Here is a 26,143-nt window from a genome sequence, read left to right on the forward strand (position 1 = left end):
AGCACAGTAAAGTTTGATATAGTCGATGGATGACTGGCGAGTTGTGCACCATGTTTGTTCGAGTTTGCACCCCTTTGACTCAAGGGAGCGGAGATGGGGCCTGTACCAGAGTCAGCGATAGAGATGGGAAACAGTGATTGACTTCATACGCACCAAAGACAGAGATGAGAGAGAAATTAAGTACATTGATAGCAACAGGGGTGCCATGTTGGTGGAGGGTCACAAAGCAATGGAGTTGGGAGTTATAAAGTGAATTGCTAACGCAGCAGCCATTCTTTACTGAGGAGTTTTATTGTATTTTTAGTCACATAACAGGAATCACTTACTGGGGTGTCTCTGGTACCCCTTCATTGAAAATCAAGACCCCAATATCATATAAAAGCTCTAGTGAGACAAAATAGTCAAATTATTTATACAGTTAACATTTCAAAACCTGTGTACCGTGTTGGAGAAAAGTTGCAACATTTTGTTAGACATAGCAAATAGCAAACACTGTTTTGAAAATATTATGGGAAGACACATGAACACAAGAGAATATCTGTGCTCAATACTCTTTTAAATTCTAACAAAATCCAGTTGTGTAACAACTTACTCGTAGACTGGCCATGAGTTTTCTCACAGTTTGGACAGTGGTAGATATCAATATTTGGTGCCTCATCCTCTTCCACGCCAACACAGCTGTAATCATTCCAAATATAAAGATGTGTTATATTTATGAAAAGCCGCATTTATTCCGAAACAGTTAATTGTCTATGAAGGCATCTTCTTGTAGTACCTAACCTATATAAAGTAATATTTTTAACTAATGCAGATTAATAATAGATTCAGTTTTTTAAAAAAAATTTCAAAGCTTAAATACCTGGAGATTTTTTTTACTTTAATTCTTGATTCACCCACATGCTCCAGCTCTACACACTGATTGTCTAGTGAAAAGGCTTGCTACTGTGGACAGAGCCTGCTAGGTTATGACGCATATAGGTGAATGTAAAGTCAAATCAGGTGCCAGGTGATAGTGGGCGTAATTTTCAACTTTGCCACCGAGGCAGTAACCTAAAGGAACAGATCGCCCATCCTTTATCGAACCCGCCCGATTATCGTTCCATTGATTTTATCTATTTTTGAAAGGGATCCATTGATTTTATCTATTTTCAAACAAACCTTTTGTCCATCAATTATGCCACTTGATAGTATACATCACGTATATGAATGCTGAATTTAAATCGTTACCTCCAAAAATCATCAAGTGTCCAGCCATGAATGCGGTCAGTAGTTCACTATTATATTAAACAAATTTTGAAATGTTATTCACTTGCTAACTAGTATGAACAAACTTCTTTATGAATTAATGAAAAAGAAAAAAGGAAAACAATGGAATTTAAACTTATCTGAACAGACAACAAGCTTAAAGGAAAGATACCTGTAAACAATGACCGCTCAGAAATAATCTAATCTAAGATGGGCAAAAAGATTTAGCTCAATAATATATAACAGGTAGTAAGAATTCTTGACCTACCTTGGACTACCAAGGGATAGTTATTAACCCAAAAATTCAGGCTAGCTGAGATGGCCAGAATTGTAGCTACTAGTAAGATGCAGACAATAATATCACCTCAGATCCAAATAAACTGAATAATTTTTTGATTTCTCTCTCCAATTGTCCTATCCCTGCTGAAGGTATAATGCCCTCTGCAACAATATGTCCACAGTAATTCATCCAAGCAGCCTGTTTTCCTTCTATTAATTTTTAAATGCTTTGCCTCCTTCAACCCCATTGAAACATTGATTTCTTGTTGAAGTATGTTCCATAGGCACCAGTCAGCCTCCGCTACCTCATCCAAATGGCAATTATTCATGTATGTGCCTTGCCAATGAATATTAGCGGGCTATTCTTCCATAGAGGGCATCACAACCAAGCCCAATTCTGCCCTCACCCAATGTTCACATGTGGGTGATAATTCCACTAGAAGTTGCTGGATATTGATCAGGAGTAGGAACCCTGACCATTTCCCCCTCACTAATCCAGAGGCGCAATGTCAATTTTAATATCTGGTGCCCTGACTAAGGTCATCTAATTCAACACTAGCCAGGGATCGAACCAGTGATCTTCCTGGACTGCATGGCCCAGCTACTCGCTAGGTAAACTCTATAAATCATTAGAGGGAGATCCAAGAACCTGCCTTCATATGTGAGCCTAAACAGCGAACATCTGTGGATGACTTGATCATGTGGCAAACCATAGCCAAGCCTAATTTTGTGCATATGTCAAGCAAGGATTACTGAACAATAATCAGTAATAGAAAACATAGATCATTCCCTCTCCCTGTTGTAGCGTTCCCATCACTGCCCCAACTGAGACTGACATCAGCACAGACCAGGAATTTAAGGTTCTTGTTCAGTAGGTTCCGCATGTAGTGCATTTACTCACTCAGCCCTCCAACTCTGCTTTTAAGAACTTCTAGGAAAAGATACGTAATTCCAGAATTGCCACGCAGAATTCAAAGCTTCAAGTGATCTTCTGGAAAATAAATCTTCCATTCTGCCCAGAGAAGTAAACGTGGGATCTTGCAAATCTTGCAAGCATGTGCACATGAAGCTGATTCTACACTACTAACAACTGAAATTTCTGAAAAGACAAGCTTCTTTCTAGGTATGAGTTCAATTATGTCTTCACCCAAGTGAAGCTCATAGACTCTAATTAGCTGTTTCATCAGTTAACAAAAAAATGTAAAACTTTAAAAAGGAGTGGAGAAGCAGACAGGCTTAGAGATCAAATACACACATTTTCAAAAGTGCGAGGACAAGTTAATAAAACTGAAACAAAAAAATGCGTATGTGGTATTCTAAGTTCTAGAAATAAGGACACAGAGTACAAAAATGCAGACGTCATGCTAAGCATATAAGAGTCATTGGTTAGGCCACAGTTAGAATATTATGTCTAGTTTTGGGTGCCCTACTTTAGAAAGGGTGTCAAGGCCATGGAGAGGTTGTTAAAGATAGTATCTAAGATGAAACCCTTTCGTTATTAGGAGAAACTAAAGAAATTGGAGCTCTTTTCATTAAAACAGAGGAGGTTAAGATGAGATCTGATAGAGCTATTCAAATTATGACGGGTTTGATAAGGTAAATAGAGAAAAGCTGCTGTCACTGGTCGGTGAGTCAGTAACTACAGGGCACAAATTTAAGATCACTGCCAAAAAGAATGAAGGAAGAAGTTAATAGAAATTATTTTACACAGAAAGTAGTTAGGATAAGGAATATCATACCAAAAAATCAGGGGAAACAGAATCCAAATAGCTTCTGAAAGGGAAGTAGATAAATATTTGAAATATTAAAATTAAAAAGGGTATGAAAAAAGAGCAGGGAAATGGACAGCTCTTTCAGAGACCCAGCACAGGCATGATGGACTGAATGGCCTCCTTCTGTGCTGTAAAATTCTGTAGTTCTATGTAAAAATAACCCCACCATTTTAATAAGTTGACTAGAATTTTCATCAAAATATTTTTGCCTTCAGAAAATTTCATTCAAATTATTTTTTCTGGCCTGTAAAAAGCAAGCCATTGGTGTCAATATGAAATATCTATTTAATGCTTTAAACATGGACCCCACCAAGGATTCTAATTAAACAGGCATGATCACTTCCTGAACACCAAAGAATCCGAAAAATGGATCAACCGGCGCTTTCTTTTTAGAACTGACTGTTTTTACAGTAAATGGTAGGTTGCCTCACTCTGTATCACCCAAGACAAGAATGTCCAATATGTAGTGGCAATTTTAGAAGTGGGTACACTGTACATCTAAGGTGGGGGAGCGGTGTTGAGGCTATGTGCTTCACCCCCCAAATAAATTTTGACATCACTTCATGAAATTTCAACTGTACTACATAGAAAATCACAATCACAAACACCTGCTGTCTTGATCCCAAACATTTAGGCCACCTTATAATTCATCTCTTCATTTTGTATCTTTAAAAGTCTAGATGCAAAAAGTACACATATTTGAGAGAGGCCTGGGGGAGATCTCAGGGCCTGCAAGAGGACTGGGGGAAGCTCCAGACTAAGAGAAAATTTGAGACTCGGTAGCTCAGGAAGAACCTCTAGAACCTCGGGAGCTAGAGGTTTTGCTTGACCTCAAAGCAACCTGGGGTATGGCCCAGGACCTGACAGTAAGCTGAGGATCCATCACTGGCCTGGGGGAAAGCTCAGAATCTGAAGGCAACCTAGAACAGAGTTTGCGACCCATTGACAGCACGGAGGAGAGCTTGGGACCTGCAAAATGTCTTGGGAGAGCTTGAAGGTAGGGAGCTGCAGGCAAACTGGGGGGGGGGGGGAGGGGTGTGGTATTTAAAAGTCAAGACCTGGAGGCCACAGTCAGGGAGAAAAGAAGAAAAGGGTGGGACATGAAGCATGAGATCTCGGGGAGAATTCAGGCCCCCAAGCTGTAGAACAAATTAAAGAGAAAACTGCAATAATACTGCTGCTTACCAGGTTGTAACTGGCAAGAACAGCCTGCAGATGGTTGAGTAGTACAGTGGTCTAAGCACCACCAAGTGAATTTGGCCCAATTGAAAGGGAGGCTGCAGGTGCTTAGAGGGAACAAAGCACTTTCCTTTGGCTCTATGCTCACTTTCAAAACCTGCAATTGCAACTTTTTTAACAATCAAGAAGTCAGCCTGCCCTTAGCAGTAGAAATTAAAAATTGGTAAACTTAGTGGGAAAAAAAATTGGAAAGAGCCTATTATTGGGCGTAGGTAGCCCGATCTGCTATTACCCCGCGCCCAATGGCCCCTGCACGGGCAGGACGAGACTTTCATGAGGCCTGAGGACTTACAGCATTCCGAATCAGCGTTGACGCGAGGATTCAATGCAATTTGCACTTTCCACCAGCAGGGAGAGCCCCAATCTCTTAAAGGCAGGCTCTCTATTAAAAATCTCTTTAAAATAGTTGGTGCCTGTTATTTGCTGAAAATAACAGTCTGCTGTCTGCATGGAGTCTGAACGGAGATCAGACATCGCACATGCAAAACACAGATGCAGCTCCCGTCCCTATGTTTACAAACTGATGAGTTATGTTAAAACATTGAATAAAGGTTGTGCACTACTATATTCCACATCCTCCAATCTGCATGCCAGACCTCATCAATCTGTCGATCTGAGTTTGTACCAGGCACCAAGATTCTCTGCTGATGTACTAGAGGCCTTGGTGCAAGAGGTGGACAGAAGGAGGGACATCCTATATCCGCGGGGGGTGGGGGAGGGCAAGAGGCCCTCCAGACTTATCCCAAAAGGCAGTGGGGGAGAAAGCCAATGCCAGGCGCACATCATCATGAACATGGATGCAGCGCAGGAAGAAGTTCAATGCTTTGGCATGAGTGGTCAAGGTGAGTGAGGTCAACTGTCAAGTGGAGTCTCCTACCAACTACACCACTAGCCACATCCACTGCTCCACACACTACATCCCCATCACCCACATACCAACAAACTCAGTACTCAACTCTTCCAATCAGATGCTTCCTCTCACCCTTACACATTACCACTGTTGCAAGCCACCCACCCACAACTCACAGGCCACACACACTGGCAGCTATTCAAGCATGACAGACACATCACCCAGACGCACGTCCCGCTTTCTTGCAGGATAAGGTGGTGCATATCAGGAGGCAGCAAGTGGCAGTGGCATTTAGCCCCTCGAGCCTGTTCCGCCATTCAATGAGATCATGGTGGATCTGTGATCGAACTCCATATACCCGCCTTAGCCCCATATTTCTTAATACCCTTGGTTCACAGAAATCTATCAATCTCAGATTTAGAATTCACAATTGAGCTAGTATCAACTGCCGTTTGCAGAAGAGCATTCCAAACTTCTCCCACCCTTTGCGTGTGGACGCATTTCATAACTTCACTCCTGCACATCCTGGCTCTATATGTTAGGCTATGTCCCCTACTCCTAGAATTCAATTATAGGAGACCTCCAAAAACAGTTACAAATGTCTTGGCAGCCAGAAGCAATAATCCAGCCACTAACCTGTAAATCCTGCACGGTCCCTTTAAATAGCACTGGTGGGGTCCTCTGGGCCCTCCAAGACACATTCAGATGGTCGGGGTTAAGATTGTGCGTTGAGTTGAGTGTTAAGTCCCAAAATGGTGTCTATCACTTTAAATCAGCTATGCACACTGATTGTATCCATTTTCTCCTTACTTTTCATGCTTCTGGCATTTGGTATTTGCGCATGTGCTAACTCTGGCGTCCGGCGCACGTTACGCTGGAAACGTGCATGCGCAGCCAATACACCATCTTAGATGTTGGAGAGGCCGTGTAGTGCCAAGACAATGGGCGCTACACGGCCCAATTTAGCACCCAATATATCTTGCACTATCTCCCTGAGAGCGTCCAAGCATTTTGTCTTCGTGGGCCACAGCCAGTGAATAATAAGTATAAACACAAATAGAAATGAGTCGTCTGGGCTTCAAGAACGACATGGCCAGGACTCATGGGCTGTATGTGGTCCACAGGTCTTAGTTTGGACATTCCTGACCGGAGGCAATAATGATAGAGGAGTGCAGTCTTCATGCAATTGATCTGCACAGAGACCCACAGACCTCTCTTCTACTATTCATCCTGACATTAGAGCTGGCTACTGCAAGTGTCAAATATTAAACCAAAAGGATCAACCCACAAAATTTACTGAACCTATCTTAAGGGAATGTAATTAAAAATGTAACCTTTAATGGAATAACCCAGGGAAAGTTTGCAGTAATTTCTATTTGAGTTTCCCTTTCTAACCTAGCAGATATTTTAAATAATACAATACTTCAAGTCACAGTGATTTTTCACAGTTCAAAGCACTTTAATAAATTACATTTGGGAGTACAGTAACTGATGTAGATAAATACAGTATTCATTCTGCACTACGCATGTCCCATGAATAACAATGAGATGAATGACCAGTATATATATTTTTCTCTCCAGTGGTACTGATTGATGAAGGAATGTTAGACAGGACAGGCTGGTCTTCAATGAACAATGCTATAGGCTCTTCAATATCCTCTAGAACCACCAGAACAGGCAGACTTCAATCTAATGCCCCATCTAAAGGATGGCACCTTCAACAATGCAGCATTTCCTCAAGTATGTCACCCGGTCCGGATGGGATGCATCCTAGGTTGCTGAGGGAAGTAAGGGTGGAAATTGCAGAGGCCCTGGCCACAATCTTCCTTAGATAAGGGCGTGGTGCCAGAGCACTGGAGGATTGCAAATGTTACACCCCTGTTCAAAAAAGGGGAGAGGGATAAACCCGGCAATTACAGGCCAGTCAGTGGTGAGGAAACTTTTAGAGACGATAATCCAGGACAAAGTTAATTGGCACTTGGAAAAATATGAGTTAATAAATGAAAGCCAGCACGGATTTGTTAAAGGCAAATCATGTTTGACTAACTTGACTGAATTCTTTGATGAAGTAACGGAGAGGGTTGATGAGTGTAGTGCGGTCGATGTTGCATATATGGACTTTCGAAAGGCGTTTGATAATGTACCATAATGGACTCGTTCGCAAAATTGAAGCCCATGGGATTAAAGGGACAGTGGCAGCATGGATACAAAATTGGAACCCATGGGATTAAAGGGACAGTGGAAGCATGGATATGAAATTGGCAAAGGGACCGAAGGCAGAGAGTAGTGGTGAATGGTTGCTTTTCAGACTAGAGGGAAGTGTACAATGTTGTCCCGCAGGGGTCGGTGTTGGGACCATTGCTCTTTTTGATATATATTAATGACCGAGATTTGGGTATAGAGGGCATAATTTCAAAGTATGCAGATGACATGAAACTCGGAAATATAGTAAACAGTGAGGAGGATAGTAACTGACTTCAGGGAGTAATAGACAGACTGGTCAAATGGGCTTACACATGGCAGATGAAATTGAACACATGAGAAGTGTGAAGTGATACATTTTGGTAGAAAGAATGAGGAGAGGCAATATAAATTAAATGGTACAATTTTAAAGGGGGTGTAGGAACAGAGAGACCTGGAGGTGTACGTACACAAATCTTTGACGGTGGCAGGACAAGTTGAGAAGGCTGTTGAAAAGGAATATGGGATCCTTGGCTTTATAAATAGAGGCTTAGAGTACAAAAGCAAGGAAGTTATGCTAAACCTTTATAAAACACTGGATAGGCCTCAGCGGGAGTATTGTGGCCAATTCTGGTGACCACACTTTAGGAAGGATGTCAAGGCATTAGAGAGGGGTGCAGAGGAGATTTACTAGAATGGTACCAGGGATGAAGGACTTCAGTTACATGGAGAGACTAGGGAAACTGCGGTTGATCTCCTTAGAGCAGAGAAGGTTATGGGGAGATTTGACATAGGTGTTCAAAATCATGAAGGGCTTTGATGGAGTAAATAAGGAGAAACTGTTTCCAGTGGCAGAAGGGTCAGTAAACAGAGGACACAAATTTAAGGTAATTGGCAAGAGATCCCAGAAGCGACATGAGGAAAACATTTTTTATGCAGAGAGTTGTAATGATCTGGAATGCACGGCACAAAAGGGTGGTGGAACCAGATTCAATAACTTCAAAAGGGAATTGGATAAATACTTGAAGGGGAAAAATTTACCAGGCTATAGGGAAAGAGCAGGGGAATGGGACTAATTGGATTGCTCTTTCAAAGAGCCAGCAAAGGCATGATGGGCTGAATGGCCTCCCTCTGTGCTATATCATTCTATGATTCTATAAGTACTGCACTTAGTGTCATCCCAGATTGCAAGCTCAAGTCCTGGTATGGAGCTTGAATGCACAATCTTCTGTGCTACAGGCCAACTAAGCCAAAATGACACATAGGGATCGGTTTTAACCCTACCCGCCCAGCGGAAACCTGGTGGGTGGATAGTTAAACCAGCCAAATTTACTTACCCCCCACCCCCGGAGTTGCGAGGCTTGTATTTTAACCTGCACTCTTGAGCTGATGGCAAGGACACCAGCCCAGAACCATTGGGGTCCTTTTTAACATATGCATGTTGGGTTCCGATGACATCATCAGGACCCGACTGCAATTTTTACAAGACAACCTGAGCGAGAAGCGGCAGCAAGTTTCCTGCCAGGCCAACCCTGTAGCGAAGAGGATCGGAGCCAGAAGAGGCACAAAAAGATCAGTTTTAATTTTATTTTGACTTTCCCTGTGGGGCCAGGTCGAGGTTGAGCAGGCGTTGAGAGGTTGGTTTACAGGTTGAGCAGGCGTGATTGCCGGCTTCCTGCGGGTCAGCCCGTCTGTCAATCCTGCAATTTACCTGCTGTCGGCGCGTAGCCTCCAGACTGCGTAATTTTCCACCGCGTCCAGCCTGGAACGGGTGGATGTCGACTGGTGGGACTTAAATCAGACACAGCCGTTCTAATTGTCTGGATCTCATTCTGCCACAGGCGGGCAGAAAATTAACTCGTCAGCGCAGTTTCCCACCAGAAGCCATTATCCTACCATACTATTCCAAAAATCACGAGAGCTAAGAAATGGCTGCAGTCTTCCTGATATGTGGCTGAACTAATGCAATATTAAAGCAACAAACTAATATACTAGGTTTATGAAAATATTTTTTTATTGCATTAGCAAATGTTTTGTGCCATTGCCCTCAGTGAGTCAGAGGTTTCACTGCCTGGGTAAGGAAATAGGTGAGGGATGCACATCTCCAATAAAAGAATCTGGAAAGATGTTTGTAAGAAATCTCCACAGAGACAAATACTTCTTGATCGGTTGCTGGAAAATAAATCGCTTTTTCCTTACCCACTGCAATTAGATAAACAAATAATAATGGTATGAGTTAATGAGTTAATGGTACGAGTTAATCAGGATGGTATGTTGCCTCCATGGTGCTAGGGTCAAGGATGTCACGGAGCGGCTGCAGGGCATTCTGGAGGGAGAGGGTGAACAGCCAGTAGTCGTGGTCCATATTGGTACCAACGACATAGGTAAAAAAAAGGATGGGGTCCTGCAAGGTGAATTTAAGGAGTTAGGAGATAAATTAAAAAGCAGGACTTCAAAGGTAGTGATCTCAGGATTACTACCGGTGCCACGTGCTAGTGAGTATAGGAACAGGAAAATAGACAGGATGAAGAGCAATCAGGCAGTGCAGGGGTCCCCTGTGGCCGTCCCCCTCTCAAACAAATATACCGCTTTGGATATTGTTGAGGGGGATGACTTATCAGGGGAAGGCAGCAGCAGCCAACTTCCTGGCACCAGGGGTAGCTCTGCTGCACAGGCTGGGAGGAAAAAGAGTGGAAGAGCTATAGTGATAGGGGATTCTATCGTAAGGGGAACAGACAGGCGTTTCTGTGGCCGTAAACGTGACTCCAGGATGGTTTGTTGCCTCCCTGGTGCCAGGGTCATGGATGTCACTGAGCGGCTTCAGGGCATTCTCAAGGGGGAGGGTGAGCAGGCAGAGGTCGTGGTCCACATTGGGACCAACGACATAGGTAGGAAGGGAGATGAGGTCCTGCATCAAGAATTTAGGGAGCTAGGTAGCAGATTAAAGAGCAGGACCTCAAAGGTTGTAATCTCTGGATTACTCCCAGTGCCACGGGCTAGTGAGTATAGAAATAGGAGGATAGAACAGATGAATGCGTGGCTAAAGAGTTGGTGCAGGAGGGAGGGTTTCAGTTTCCTGGATCACTGGGCCTGCTTCTGGGGAAGGTGGGACTTGTACAAGTTGGACGGGTTGCATCTGAACCAGAGCGGGACAAATATCCTTGTGGGGAGGTTTGCTAGCACTGTTGGGGGGGGTTTAAACTAACTTGGCAGGGGGATGGGATACAGAGTGGAGCTACAATAGGGGGTGATGTGCAGCCAAATATAGAGAAAAAAACAAGTCAGCTTGGAAGACAGGGCAAATATGTGAGGGCAAGGCTGGATGGCATCTATTTTAATGCAAGGAGTCTTGCGAATAAGGTGGATGAACTGAAGGTGTTGATAAACACATGGGAGTATGATATTGTTGCTGTCACAGAGACATGGTTGAGGGAGGGGCAAGACTGGCAGCTCAATATTCCGGGGTACAGAATCTTCAGGCGAGACAGAGGGGGAGGTATAAGAGGAGGGGGGGTCGCAATATTAATTAAAGAATCAATTACTGCCATAAGGAGGGATGATATATTAGCAGGTTCCTCTAATGAGGCCATATGGGTGGAGCTTAAAAACAAAAAGGGGGCAAGCACTTTGATGGGAGTGTACTATAGGCCCCCAAACAGTCAGGGGGAGATAGAGGAACAGATATGTAGGCAAATCTCAGAAAATTGTGCAAATAATAGGGTAATAATAGTGGGGGATTTCAACTTCCCCAATATTAACTGGGATACTCAGAGTGTAAAAGGCTTAGAGGGTACAAAATTCTTAACGTGCATCCAGGAGAGCTTTTTGAGCCAGCATGTAGAAAGTCCGACAAGAGAGGGGGCGGTACTGGACCTAATTCTAGGGAATGTGGCCGGCCAAGTGGAAGAAGTGCTAGTAGGTGAGCACTTTGGTGACAGTGACCATAATTTGGTGAGATTTAAGGTGGTCATGGAAAAGGACAGGGAGGGGCCGGAAATAAAGGTTCTAAATTGGGGGAAGGCCGATTTTAATAGGATAAGGCAGGATCTGGCCAAAATGGACTGGGATCAGCTGCTTGTAGGAAAATCCGCATCGGAGCAATGGGAGTCTTTCAGAAGGGAGATTGAGACCATACAATGGCAACATGTTCCCGTAAAGGTCAAGGGTGGTTCCAAGAACTCCAGGGAACCTTGGATGTCAGGGGATATACGAGAATGGATTAGGAAAAAAAGGAGGGCTTTTGGCAGATACAAAAGGCTAAAGACGGAGGAAGCCCTAGAGGAGTACAAAAAGTGCAGGGGGATACTTAAAAAAGAAATTAGGAGATCAAGGAGGGGCCATGAAATAACACTGGCGAGCAAAATAAAGGAAAATCCTAAGATGTTTTATAAGTATATTAAGGGTAAGAGGATGACTAGGGAAAAAATAGGGCCCATTAGGGACAAAAATGGCAATCTGTGTGTGGAGCCGGCAGATGTAGGAGGGGTTCTAAATGAATTTTTTGCATCTGTTTTCACTATGGAGAAGGACGATGTAGACATAGAAATACGGCAGGGGGACTGTGATATACTCGAACATATTAACATCGAGCGGGAGGAGGTATTGGCGGTTTTAGCAGGCCTAAAAATGGATAAATCCCCAGGCCCGGACGAAATGTATCCCAGGCTACTGTGTGAGGCAAAGGAGGAGATTGCGGAGGCTCTGACACATATATTCAGAACCTCTCTGGCCACAGGGGATGTGCCAGAGGACTGGAGAACCGCTAATGTAATACCATTATTCAAGAAGGGGAGTAGGGAAAAACCGGGGAACTACAGGCCAGTGAGCCTAACATCAGTGGTAGGAAAATTATTGGAAAAAATTCTGAAGGACAAAATTAGTCTCCACTTGGAGAAGCAAGGATTAATCAGGGATAGTCAACATGGCTTTGTCAAGGGAAGATCATGTCTGACTAATTTGATTGAATTTTTTGAGGGGGTGACTAGGCGTGTGGATGAGGGTAACGCAGTGGATGTGGTATACATGGATTTCAGTAAGGCCTTCGATAAAGTCCCGCACAGGAGACTGGTCAAGAAGGTACGAGCCCATGGAATCCAGGGTGCCTTGGCACTTTGGATACAAAACTGGCTTAGTGGCAGAAGGCAGAGGGTGATGGTCGAAGGTTGTTTTTGTGACTGGAAGCCTGTGGCCAGTGGGGTACCACAGGGATCGGTGCTGGGTCCCTTGCTGTTTGTGGTCTACATTAACGACTTGGATATGAATGTAAAAGGTATGATCAGTAAGTTCGCTGATGATACAAAAATTGGTAGGGTGGTAAATAGCGAGGAGGATAGCCTCAGTCTGCAGGACGATATAGATGGGTTGGTCAGATGGGCGGAACAGTGGCAAATGGAATTTAACCCGGAAAAGTGCGAGGTGATGCACTTTGGAGGGACTAACAAGGCAAGGGAATACACAATGAATGGGAGGACCCTAGGCAAGACAGAGGGTCAGAGGGATCTTGGTGTGCAAGTTCACAGATCCCTGAAGGCGGCGGAACAGGTAGATAAGGTGGTAAAGAAGGCATATGGGATACTTGCCTTTATTAGCCGAGGCATAGAATATAAGAGCAAGGAGGTTATGATGGAGCTGTATAAAACACTGGTTAGGCCACAGCTGGAGTACTGTGTGCAGTTCTGGTCGCCACACTACAGGAAGGATGTGATCGCTTTGGAGAGGGTGCAGAGGAGATTCACCAGGATGTTACCAGGGCTGGAGCGCTTCAGCTATGAAGAGAGACTGGGAAGATTGGGTTTGTTTTCCTTGGAGCAGAGGAGGCTGAGGGGGGACATGATTGAGGTGTACAAAATTATGAGGGGCACAGATAGGATGGATACTAAGGAGCTTTTTCCCTTCGTTGAGGGTACTATAACAAGGGGACATAGATTCAAGGTAAAAGGCGGGAGGTTTAGAGGGGATTTGAGAAAGAACTTTTTCACCCAGAGGGTGGTTGGAGTCTGGAACTCACTGCCTGAAAGGGTTGTGGAGGCAGGAACCCTCACAACATTCAAGAAGCATTTGGATGAGCACTTGAAATGCCATAGCATACAAGGCTACGGACCAAATGCTGGAATATGGGATTAGAGTAGACAGGGCTGATGGCCGGCGCGGACACGATGGGCCGAAGGGCCTCTATCCGTGCTGTATAACTCTCTATGACTCTATGAATGCGTGGCTGCAGGGATGGTGTAGGAGGGAGGGATTTAGATTCATGGGACATTGGAACCAGTTCTGGGGAAGGTGGGACCTGTACAAGCGTGACGGGTTACACCCGAGCAGGACCGGGACCAAAGTCCTCGCGGGGGTGTTTGCGAGTGCTGTTGGGGAAGGTTTAAACTAGAGTGGCAGGGGGATGGGAACCTGAGCGGGGAGTCAGAAGGGAATAAAGTTGAGAGCAGCAAGAGAGGGGAAGACCCAGGGGAAATCTACAATACAAATAGTACAAACAGTTGTTCAAGAACAAGTGAAAGGGAAAAGCGTAGAGCAGCGGAAAGAAAGTGTACTTTAGACACGCCAGATAAAATAAAAACTAGAAGGCGTAAGGCGATTAACCCAGCATCAAAGCTGTGGCAGGGGGTTGGGAACCTGAGCAGGGAGACAGAGGAAAGCATGTCAGGAAGAGACAGAAGTTATGGAGTAAAAGGTAAAGTGTTAAAAAAGGAAAAAGCAGGAACTAAGTGTCACAAAACATATTTGAAAGTTCTTTATCTGAATGCACGTAGCATTCGTAACAAAATGGACGAGTTAACGGCACAAATAACTACGTATGGGTATGATCTTGTGGCCATCACAGAAACATGGCTGCAGGGTGACAACGACTGGGAATTAAATATGCCAGGTATTTAACAATCAGGAAGGGCAGGCAGGAAGGATGGGGAGGTGGGGTGGCTATGTTAATAAACGAAGGAATCACTGTAATACAGAGAAATGATATTGGGACAAAGGATCAGGATAATGAAACAGTTTGGGTAGAGATAAGGAATAATAAGGGGAAAAAAACACTAGTGGGCGTAGTATATAGGCCTCCTAATAGTTGCAACTCTGCTGGAAGAAGTATTAATCAGGAAATAGTCGGGGCATGTAATAAGGGAACAGCTATAATTATGGGGGATTTTAACTATCATATTAACTGGACAAATCAAATTGGGCAGGGCAGCTGTGAGGAAGAGTTTATTGAGTGTATTAGGGATGGATTTCTTGAGCAGTATGTAACTGATCGTACAAGGGGGCAGGCAACCTTGGACCTGGTCCTGTGTAATGAGCCAGGATTAATTAATAATGTCCTAGTTAAGGATCCCCTTGGAATGAGTGACCATAACATGGTTACATTCCATATCCAATTAGAGGGTGAGAAGGTTGGTTCTCAAACAAGCGAACTGAGCTTGAATAAAGGAGACTATGATGGTATGAGAGCGGAATTGATTAAAGTGGACTGGGAAAATAGATTAAAGGGTAAGACGGTACTTGAGCAGTGGTGTTCATTTAAGGAGTTATTTTACAACTTTCAAAAAAAAAATATTCCACTGAGGAAAAAAGGGTGTAAAAGAAATGACAGCCATCCGTGGCTAAGTAAAGAAATTAAGGATAGTATCCAACTAAAAACAAGGACCTATAACAAGGAAGATTGGGAAGTCTTCAAAAGACAGCAAAAAGTAACTAAAGGATTGATTAAGAAAGGGAAGATAGATTATGAAAATAAATTAGCAAAAAATATAAAACCAGATAGAAAGAGTTTCTATAGTTATATAAAAAGAAAAAGGGTGGCTAAGGCAAACGTAGGTCCCTTAGAGGATGAGACCGGGAAATTAATGGTGGGAAACATGGAGATGGCAAAAATGCTGAACAAATATTTTGTTTCAGTCTTTACGGTAGAGGACAATAAGAATATCCCAACACTGGACAAACAGGGGGCTCTCGGGGGGGAGGAGCTAAATACGATTAAAATCACTAAGGAATTGGTACTCAGTAAATTAATGGGCCTCAAGGCGGATAAATCCCCTGGACCTGATGGCTTACATCCTAGGGTCTTGAGGGAAGTGGCAGTAGGGATTGTGGATGCTTTGGTAATAATTTTCCAAAATTCTCTGGACTCGGCAAAGGTCCCGGCAGATTGGAAAACTGCTAATGTAACACCCTTATTTAAAAAGGGTAGTAGGCAGAAAGCTGGAAATTATAGACCAGTTAGCCTAACATCTGTGGTGGGTAAAATTTTGGAGTCTATTATTAAGGAGACAGTAGCAGAACATTTGGATAAACATAATTTAATAGGACAAAGTCAGCATGGCTTTACGAAGGGGAAGTCATGTCTGACAAATTTGCTTGAGTTCTTTGAGGACATAACGGACAGGTTGGATAAAGGGGAACCAGTGGACGGAGTGTATTTAGACTTCCAGAAGGCATTCGACAAGGTGCCACATAAAAGATTATTGCTCAAGATAAAGAATCACTGGATTGGGGTAATATTCTGGCATGGGTGGAGGATTGGTCATCTAACAGGAAGCAGAGAGTTGGGATAGATGGTTCATTCTCGGACTGGCAACCAGTGGCCAGTGGTGTTCCGCAGGGGTCGGTGCTGGGTCCCCAGCTCTTTACAATCTATATTAACGATTTGGAGGAGGGGACCAAGTGTAACATATCATAGTTTGCAGATGATACAAAGATGGGAGGGAAAGTAGAGAGTGAGGAGGACATAAAAAACCTACAAGGGGATATAGACAGGCTGGGTGAGCGGGCGGAGATTTGGCAGATGCAATACAATATTGGAAAATGTGAGGTTATGCACTTTGGCAGGAAAAATCAGAGAGCAAGTTATTATCTTAATGGCAGAAACTGGAAAGTACTGCAGTACAAAGGGATCTGGGGGTCCTAGTGCAAGAAAATCAAAAAGTTAGTATGCAGGTGCAGCAGGTGATCAAGAAGGCCAACGGAATGTTGGCGTTTATTGCTAGGGGGATAGAATATAAAAACAGGGAGGTATTGCTGCAGTTATATAAGGTATTGGTGAGACCGCACCTGGAATACTGCATACAGTTTTGGTCTCCATACTTAAGAAAAGACATACTTGCTCTCGAAGCAGTACAAAGAAGGTTCACTCGGTTAATCCCGGGGATGAGGGGGTGGACATATGAGGAGAGGTTGAGTAGATTGGGACTCTACTCATTGGAGTTCAGAAGAATGAGAGGCGATCTTATTGAAACATACAAGATTGTGAAGGGGCTTGATCGGGTGGATGCGGTAAGGATGTTCCCAAGGATGGGTGAAACTAGAACTAGGGGGCATAATCTTAGAATAAGGGGCTGCTCTTTCAAAACTGAGATGAGGAGAAACTTCTTCACTCAGAGGGTAGTAGGTCTGTGGAATTTGCTGCCCCAGGAAGCTACATCATTAAATAAATTTAAAACAGAAATAGACAGTTTCCTCGAAGTAAAGGGAAATTGGGGTTACGGGCAGCGGGCAGGAAATTGGACATGAATTCAGATTTGAGGTTAGGATCAGATCAGCCATGATCTTATTGAATGGCGGAGCAGGCTCGAGGGGCCGATTGGCCTACTCCTGCTCCTATTTCTTATGTTCTTAATAAACTTTTTCCCCTCACAGCGCAATAAATAACTAAATCTCTGCCTGTGACATGGACCGTTCCTGTCCATGTGCTTACGGTATGGGTTTTTATTTTGCGATGGTTAAAAACCATAAAATTTACAAAATATCTCAACAGTATTGAGTGTTACTAAAAGGTTCTGCTTGCATAAACAGTTAAATTTAGGATTTTTATTCAGAAACTTCCTCCAAACTTGAATAATGGTACAGTTGTTCCAGTACTTTCACTATTTATATTAATAAATTTCTTTTGTTGTTTGTTTTGGAGTTCTAAGACAAGTATAAATAAATGAAATGCAGTTCGCACACCATTTAGAATACATTACACAACGTAAGTAAACAATGCCATCCTGTAATTATCCTGTTCCAGCAGAGCAGTTGAACTGAATCATGCAGATGCATGTTGGGATATTCTCCACACTCAGATTGTGGCATTCTGGGACTTGCAATCATAGGTTTAGTTGGGAACTTCTTTCAGCTGTCAAAGTCGAAGCTGCAAGAAGAACCCCAGTCTTTGAATAGAGACTGGTGCCTCCAAATAGAAATGTTAGTGAAGGTGTCCAAAGACACCAAAAAATCTATATGTATGTGTAATCATATTGTTGTGAAATATGTACTTTTTCATTTCTATTATGTTACAAACCTTATTTTGAACGTCAGAAATTTCAGTCACTGAGAAAAAATGGCTGATAAAAGGATATGGAATGTTTTGATTAGTTGAGTTTCAATTTTGGTAGAATTTCATGAGTCTGCATAGGGGTTACAGTGAAGTAAGGATAGTTACAGTGTTGGTCTGTTGGTTTATTTCAGATGATTAAAGTGTGATGCTGGAGCAACACGACAGAAAACATGCATTATTATATATTATAGATAGAAAACGGATGTGCCAGAACTGTGCCAGTTTCTAAGGGAAGGGTTAAAAATTTGCAATGAAATCAATTTTTCCATATGACCAAATTCAGCACATACCATTGAAAAGAATGGTGTTCGCCTCCATCATGAAAGTTCCACTGTGCATGTCTCATTCCTTCCAATGTGAGTTGCACTTTGTTTTGTGCATACAGAAAGGTGTACACCTTCAAAGTAAGATGAAAAGTGTATCATTTTGTAGGTATTAACATTTACATTATTGTGGAAAGAGGGTATTCATTCAGGTGCTGCAGAATCCAATGGTAAGTTTATTCAACAGCAGCAAGAGCTTTCTCATTTAAATTGTGGTTTTGACTTCAACGATTGACCTAGTATGATGCAATCATAAATCTACAGAAAATGGGGAAATACTTCCTCTGCTAATTTTAGTGAAAACATAGGCATCTGCTTTATCAGCTAAACAGGAAAATATACCCTCTGAGTTCTTCCCTGGACACAAAACCAAAATGGACCTGATTGAGAACATTCCAGTTGACCCCTCTGTAGAAGAGTGGCCCATCTGCAGATGAGCATTCCTTGCTACGTCAGAATGACAATCTCACTTCCTATGCTATTTACTCAGAGTTTAACCTGTTAACAGCAAAATTCTGGACAGTTTTGTGCTGTAACTATACTCACTAGGAAATGCGTAGAAAATGCTCAAATTGCTTTCATGTATAATCCTTACGACTGAGAGAGGGAAACACACAGACACGATGAAAGAAAGAGATACACCAGTAGATAAATGGTGAATGTTGTATTTTGGGATTTGTTGATGATTCTTCCATGGAAAAGATTTGGGAAATAGAGTTACATTTAAACGTTGGTTGTTTAAAGCAAAGTGACCATAAGACCACAAGTGATAGGAGCAGGGGTAGGCCATTCGGCCCCTCGAGCCTGCTCCACCATTTAATGAGATCATGGCTGATCTGATTTTTACCTCAACTCCACTTTCCCACCCTTTCCCCATATCCTTTGACTCCTTTGCTGATCAAAAATTTGTCTAACTCAGCCTTGAATGTATTCAATGACTCAGCCTCCACAGCTTTTTGGGGTAAAGAATTCCAAAGATTCACGACCCTCTGGGAGAAGAAATTCCTCCTCATTTCCATCTTAAACGGGCGACCCCTTATTCTGAAAAAATGCCCCCTAGTTTTAGATTCCCCCATGAGGAGTAACATCCTCTCTGCATCTACCCTATCGAGTCCCCTCAGAATTTTTTATGTTTCAATAAGATCTCCTCTCATTCTTCTAAACGCCAATGAGTATAGACCCAACCTGTTCAATCTTTCCTCATAAGACAACCCTTCCATACCCGGAATCAACCTAGTGAATCTTCTCTGAACTGCCTCCAATGCAAGTATGTCCTTCCTTAAATAAGGGCACCAGAACTGTACACAGTACTCCAGGTGTGGTCTCACCAGCACCCTGTACAGTTGTAGCATGACTTCCCTGCTTTTATACTCCATCCCCCTAGAAATAAAGGCCAATATTCCATTTGCCTTCCGGGTTACCTGCTGCACCTGTATGTTGACTTCTTGTGTTTCATGTACGAGGACATCCAGATCCCTCTGTACTGCAGCATTTTGTAGTATTTCTCCATTCAAATAATATTTTGCTTTTTTATTTTTCCTCCCAAAGTGGATGACTTCACATTTTCCCACATTATATTCCATCTGCCAAATTTTTGCCCATTCGTTTAACCTGTCAATATCCCTTTGCAGACACTTTGTGTCCTCATCGCAACTTGCTTTTCCACCTTTCTTTGTATCATCAGAAAATTTGGCCACAAGGCACTCTGTTCCTTCATCCAAGTCATTGGTATATATTGTAAATAGTTGAGGCCCCAGCACTGATCCCTGCGGCACCCCACTAGTTACAGATTGCCATTTTGAAAATGACCCTTTTATCCTGACTCTTTGTTTTCTGTTAGTCAGCCAATCCTCTATCCATGCCAGTATATTACCCCCAACACCATGAGCTCTTATCTTGTGCAGTAATCTGTTATGTGGCACCTTATTGAATGCCTTTTGGAAATCCAAATATACTGTATCCATTGGTTCCCCTTTATCCACCCTGCCCGTTACTTCCTCAAAGAACTCTAATGAATTTGTCAGACATGATTTCCCCTTTATAAAACCATGTTGACTCTATTGTATTATGAGTCTCCAAGTGTCCTGCTACTACTTCCATAATAATGGATTCTAGCATTTTCCCAACGACAGATGTTAGGCTAACTGGTCTATAGTTACCTGCTTTCTATCTCACTCCCTTCTTGAATAGGGGTGTTACGTTTGCGGTTTTCCAATCTGTTGGGACCTTTCCAGAATCTAGTGAATTCTGGAAGATTACAACCAATGCATCCACTATCTCTGTAGCCACTTCCTTTAAGACCCTCGAATGCAAGCCATTGGGTCCAGGGGACTTGTCAGCCTTTAGACCCATTAGTTTAGTACTTTTTCTCTGGTGATAGTGATTGTTTTTAGTTCCTCCCTCCCCTTTGCCCCTTGATTTTCTACTATTATTGGTATGTTATTAGTGTCTTCTACTGTGAAGACAGATACAAAATATCTGTTCAATTCCTCTGCCATTTCCTTGTTTTCCATTATTATTTCCCCAGTCTCATCCTCTAAGGGACCAATGTTTACTTTAGCTACCCTTTTCCTATTTATATACTTGTAGAAGCTTTTACTATCAGTTTTTATATTTCTTGCTAGTTTACTCTCATAATTTATTTTCTCCCTCTCTTATTCTTTTAGTCATCCTTTGCTGGTTTTTAAAGTTTTCCCAATCTATGGGCTTACCAGTAATCTTTGCCATGTTGTATGCTTTTTCTTTTAACCTGATACCATCCTTGACTTCCATAGTTAGCCATGGTTGGTTCACTCTTTTTGTGGAGTCTTTCCTCCTCACAGTCCTCACGGCACTGTGGGAAAACCGTCACCACACGGACTGCAGCGGTTCAAGAAGGCGGCTCACCACCACCTTCTTGAGGGCAATTAGGGATGGGCAATAAATGCTGGCCTCGCCAGCGATGCCCACATCCCGTGAACGAATAAAAAAAATATATATTTTTGTTACGAGTCATAAAACATCTTTTTAAATGTTTGCCACTGCTTATCCACCATCATACCATCTAATCTGTTTACCCAGTCCACTTTAGCCAATTCTGCCCTCATTCCTTTGACATTGCCCTTATTTAAGTTTAATACAGTAATTTCAGACCCAAGATCCTCACTCTCAAACTGGATGTGAAATTCTATCATGTTATGATCACTGCTTCCCAAGGGATCCATTACTTTGAGATCATTAATTAATCCTGTTTCGTTACCCATTACCAGATCCAAAATGGCCTGTTCCGTGGTTGGTTCCCCGACGTATTGGTCTAAGAAACAGTCCCTAATGCACTCTATGAACTCCTCCTCAGGGCTACTTTTGCCAATTTGATTTGTCCAATCTATGTGAAAGTTAAAATCGCCTATGATTATTGAATACCTTGTTTACAAGCCCCCCTTATTTCCTGATTTATATTTTGCCTTACAGTTTAGCTACTGTTAGGGGGCCTATATACTCCCACCAGTGATTTCTTTCCCTTGCTATTTCTTACCTCCACCCAAATTGATTCAACATCTTGATCTTCTGAGCCAAGATCATTTCTCACTATTATACCAATTTCATCCTTTATTAACAGAGCTACCCCACCACCTTTACCTTTTTTCCTATCCTTCCGAAATGTTAAATAACCCTGAATATTTAGCTCCCAACCTTGGTCACCTTGCAACCACGTCTCTGTAATGGCCACGAGATCACACCCATTTGTTTCTATTTGTGCCGTCAATTCATCTATCTTATTACGAATGCTGCGCGCGTTCAGATAAAGAACCTTTAATTTTGTCTTTTTACCATTCTTTCCTACCCCGGCCCCATTTGCTAGTGCACTCTCATGTTTGTACACTCTGTCCCTTCCTGACACCCTCTGTTTATCATTACCCCCATCACTTGTCTTTTCTCTTTATCCATCTAAACTTTGCCCCACCAGAGCCCTTCCCCACTCTATTCAGTTTAAAGCCTTCTCTACCGCCCTAGTTATTCCGTTTGCCAGAACACTGGTCCCAGCATGGTTCAGGTGAAGCCCGTCCCAATGGAACAGCTCTCTCTTTCCCCCAGTACTGGTGCCAGTGCCCCATGAATCGAAACCCACTTCTCCCACACCAATCTTTGAGCCACGCATTCATCTCTCTGATCTGATTTACCCTGTGCCAATTTGCTCGTGGCTCAGGTAATAATCCGGAGATTATCACCTTTGTGGTTCTGCTTTTTAATTTAGTCCCTAGCTGCTCAAACTCCCTCAGCAGAACCTCTTTCTTAGTACTACCTATGTCGTTGGTACCTACGTGGACCACGACAATTGGACCCTCCCCTCCCACTCCAAGTTTCTCTCCAGCCCCGAGGAGATGTCCTGAACCCTGGCACCGGGTAGGCAACACAACCTTTGGGACATAGGAACAGGAGTAGGCCATTCAGCCCCTCGTGCCTGCCCCGCCATTTGATAAGATCATGGCTGATCTGTGATCTAGCTCCATATACCTGCCTTTGGCCCATATCCCTTAATACCTTTGGTTGCCAAAAAGCTATCCATCTCACATTTAAATTTAGCAATTGAGCTAGTATCAATTGCCATTTGCGGAAGAGAGTTCCAAACTTCTACCATCCTTTGTGTGTAGAAATGTTTTCTAATCTCACTCCTGAATGGTCTGGCTCTAATTTTTAGACTGTGCCCCCTACTCCTAAAATCTCCAACCAGTGGAAATAGTTTCTCTCTATCCACCCTATCCGTTCCCCTGAATATCTTATAAACTTCGATCAGATCACCCCTTAACCTTCAAAACTCTAGAGAATACAACCCCAATTTGTGTAATCTCTCCTCGTAACTTAATCCTTGAAGTCCGGGTATCATTCTAGTAAACCTACGCTGCACTCCCTCCCAGGCCAATATGTCCTTCCGAAGGTGCGGTGCCCAGAACTGCTCACAGTACTCCAGGTGCGGTCTAACCAGGGTTTTGTATAGCTGCAGCATAACTTCTGCCCCCTTGTACTCCAGTCCTCTAGATATAAAGGTCAGCATTCCATTAGCCTTATTGATTATTTTCTGCACCTGTTCATGACACTTCAGTGATCTATGTACCTGAACCCCTAAGTCCCTTTGGACATCCACTGTTTTTAACTTTTTACCATTTAGAAAGTAACCTGTTCTATCCTTTTTTGATCCAAATTGGACGACCTCACATTTGTATACATTGGATTCCATTTGCCACAGTTTAGCCCATTCACCTAATCTATCAATATCGCTTTATAATTTTATGTTTTCATCTACACTGCTTACAATGCCACGATTCTTTGTGTCATCGGCAAACTTAGATATGAGACTTTCTATCCTTCATCTAAGTCGTTAATAAATATTGTGAATAACTGAGGCCCCAAGACAGATCCCTGCGGGACTCCACTAGTCACATCCTGCCAATGTGAACACTGACCCATTATCCCTGCTCTCTGTCGCCTTTCGTTCAGCCAATTTCCTAACCAAGTCGGTACTTTTCCCTCGATTCCATGGGCTTCTAACTTAGCTAACAGTCTCTTATGTGGGACCTTATCAAATGCCTTCTGGAAGTCCATATAAATAACATCCATTGACATTCCCCTGTCCACTACTTTCGTCACCTCTTCAAAAAATTCAATCAGGTTTGTCAGGCACGACCTACCTTTCACAAATCCATGCTGGCTCTCCCTGATTAACTGAAAATTCTCGAGGTGTTCAGTCACCCTTTCCTTAATTATAGACTCCAGCAATTTCCCCACAACAGATGTTAGGCTAACTGGTCTATAATTCCCTGGTTTCCCTCTCTCTCCTTTCTTAAAAAGTGGAGTGACATGTGCAATTTTCCAATCTAGAGGGACAGTTCCTGAATCTAGAGAACTTTGAAAGATTATAGTTAGGGCATCTGCAATCTGCTCACCTACTTCCTTTAAAACCCTGGGATGGAAACCATCTGGTCCTGGGGATTTGTCACTCTTTAGTGCTATTATTTTCTTCATTACTGTTGCTTTACTTATGTTAATTTTATCGAGTCCCTGTCCCCGATTCAATATTAGTTTTCTTGGGATTTTTGGCATGCTATCCTCTTTTTTTACTGTGAATACTGACGCAAAGTAATTATTCAACATGTCTGCCATTTCCCCATTGTCAATGACAATATCCCCACTTTCAGTTTTTAAGGGGCCAACACTGATCCTGACCACCCTCTTTTTCCTAATATAACTATAAAAGTTCTTTGTATTAGTTTTGATATCCCTTGCAAGTTTCTTTTCATACTCTCTTTTTGTAGCTCTTGGGACACTCACTCTTGGCTGCAGAGAACAGTGTCTATCCCTCTAACTATACTGTCGCCTACTACAACCACATTCCTTTTTACTCCCCCCACTTGAATGGCCCCCTGATCCACGGTGCCGTGGCCGGGGCATTCGTACAAGTTTAATAAAGATGGCAATGAGACAAAAGGTGGTTAAAATAATAAACTAAAATTATGGTGTTGCTTCCCCAAAGACTGTGGACGATAAGCAATTCATTTAACTTGTCTCCTCACACCTCTCACCCTTTGTGAAGGGAAGTCTCTCATCCCAGGCACTAGGCGGGATGCCCTTCCTTCTGCTTCTGAACCCAGGGTAATAAAAACAGAGACAAGGGTACAGGCGATCAGGCAGGGTTTTAAATAGAAAATTGTGAGGAAAAGCTTTCGCCAGGCTCAGAAGGAGAATACAGAAGAGCAGTTTGGAGTTACCTTGTTTAAGTCAAGCAAGATGACTAATGATGTGGGGAAGCTTTGCATTTCATTATTTTTGTATTATTACATGAGGACAAGTTGTACTGACTGAATTAACTGAGTCAGATCTGTTGCTATGCACGTTCACTTGCTGTTAAGCAGCTCAACTATTTATCAAAAGCAAAATACTGTGGATGCTGGAAATCTGGAAATAAAAACAAGAAATGCTGGAGAAGCTCAGCAAGTCAGACAACATCTGTGGAGAAACTATTTATATTTATATCTGGCATTGTCTCACCAGGTGTATTCTCGATCCACTTTCAAAAAGATTGAAGAAGCACACAGATAAAAAGCAGGACTATCCAGATAATGTTAGAACTGCATGGATTTCCTGCTTTATATAATGGTAGACTTCCATTTCCAAATAGCTTTTAAGCATAGTAAAATAAAATGATGCATGGCTTCTTGGTCAAATAATTTGGATAACTATGCAATTCTCAGTTGATACTATCTGTACCCTTTAATATTCTTCCCATGTAACGTAAGAATAAAAATCTTGGAGAAAAATAAAAGTATGTGGAATTTTTTTTATTTATTCATGGGATGTGGGCATCGCTGGCAAGGCCAGCATTTATTGCCCATCCCCAAATGCCCTTGAGAAGGTGGTGGTGAGCTGCCTTCTTGAACCACTGCAGTCTGTGTGGTGAAGGTACCCCCACAGTGCTGTTAGGTAGGGAGTTCCAGGATTTTGACCCAGCGACGATGAAGGAATGGCGATATATTTCCAAATCAGGATGGTGTGTGACTTGCTGGGGAACACGCAGATGGTGGTGGTCCCATGCACCTGATGTCCTTGTCCTTCTAGGTGGCAGAGGTCGCGGGTTTGGGAGGTGCTGCCGAAGAATCCTTGGCGAATTGCTGTAGTACATCTTGTAGATGGTACAGCAACCACAGTGCACCGGTGTGATTGATGTTTAAGATGGTGGATGAGGTGCCAATCAAGCTGGCTGCTTTGTCCTGGATGATGTCGAGCTTCTCGAGTGTTGTTATCACAAAATGTTACAACAGCTCTCAAAGTCATCACAGGCAAAGCATATTTTGAGATGCATCAAAATAAATTACTCGACTTTACCTTGATATTTGTCATAGCAGCTATTTATTATAACTAACTAGTAGATCTCTTGTAGGGTTGTTCATGGTGGGTCAACTCCCTT

At 42.8% G+C, this 26,143-nt stretch overlaps 1 protein-coding gene across 5 annotated transcripts in view; it reads right to left on the reverse strand.

The window, feature by feature from the left end:
- Positions 1 to 26,143, reverse strand: part of phf2 (PHD finger protein 2) — a 106,523-nt gene that overhangs the window by 64,130 nt on the left and 16,250 nt on the right. For 3 of the 5 annotated variants that reach the window (XM_067998711.1, XM_067998714.1, XM_067998712.1), the window contains exons 2-3: positions 18,172 to 18,278; positions 593 to 678 (exon numbers count right to left, since the gene is read on the reverse strand). In XM_067998711.1, coding sequence (XP_067854812.1) covers positions 593 to 678; positions 18,172 to 18,278 — 193 coding nt within the window. The remainder of the gene's footprint in view (positions 1 to 592; positions 679 to 18,171; positions 18,279 to 26,143) is intronic. The other 2 variants (XM_067998713.1, XM_067998715.1) reach the window with 1 other exon arrangement.

Source organism: Heptranchias perlo, chromosome 17 (genome assembly GCF_035084215.1).
Source record: "Heptranchias perlo isolate sHepPer1 chromosome 17, sHepPer1.hap1, whole genome shotgun sequence".
NCBI lineage: Eukaryota > Metazoa > Chordata > Chondrichthyes > Hexanchiformes > Hexanchidae > Heptranchias > Heptranchias perlo.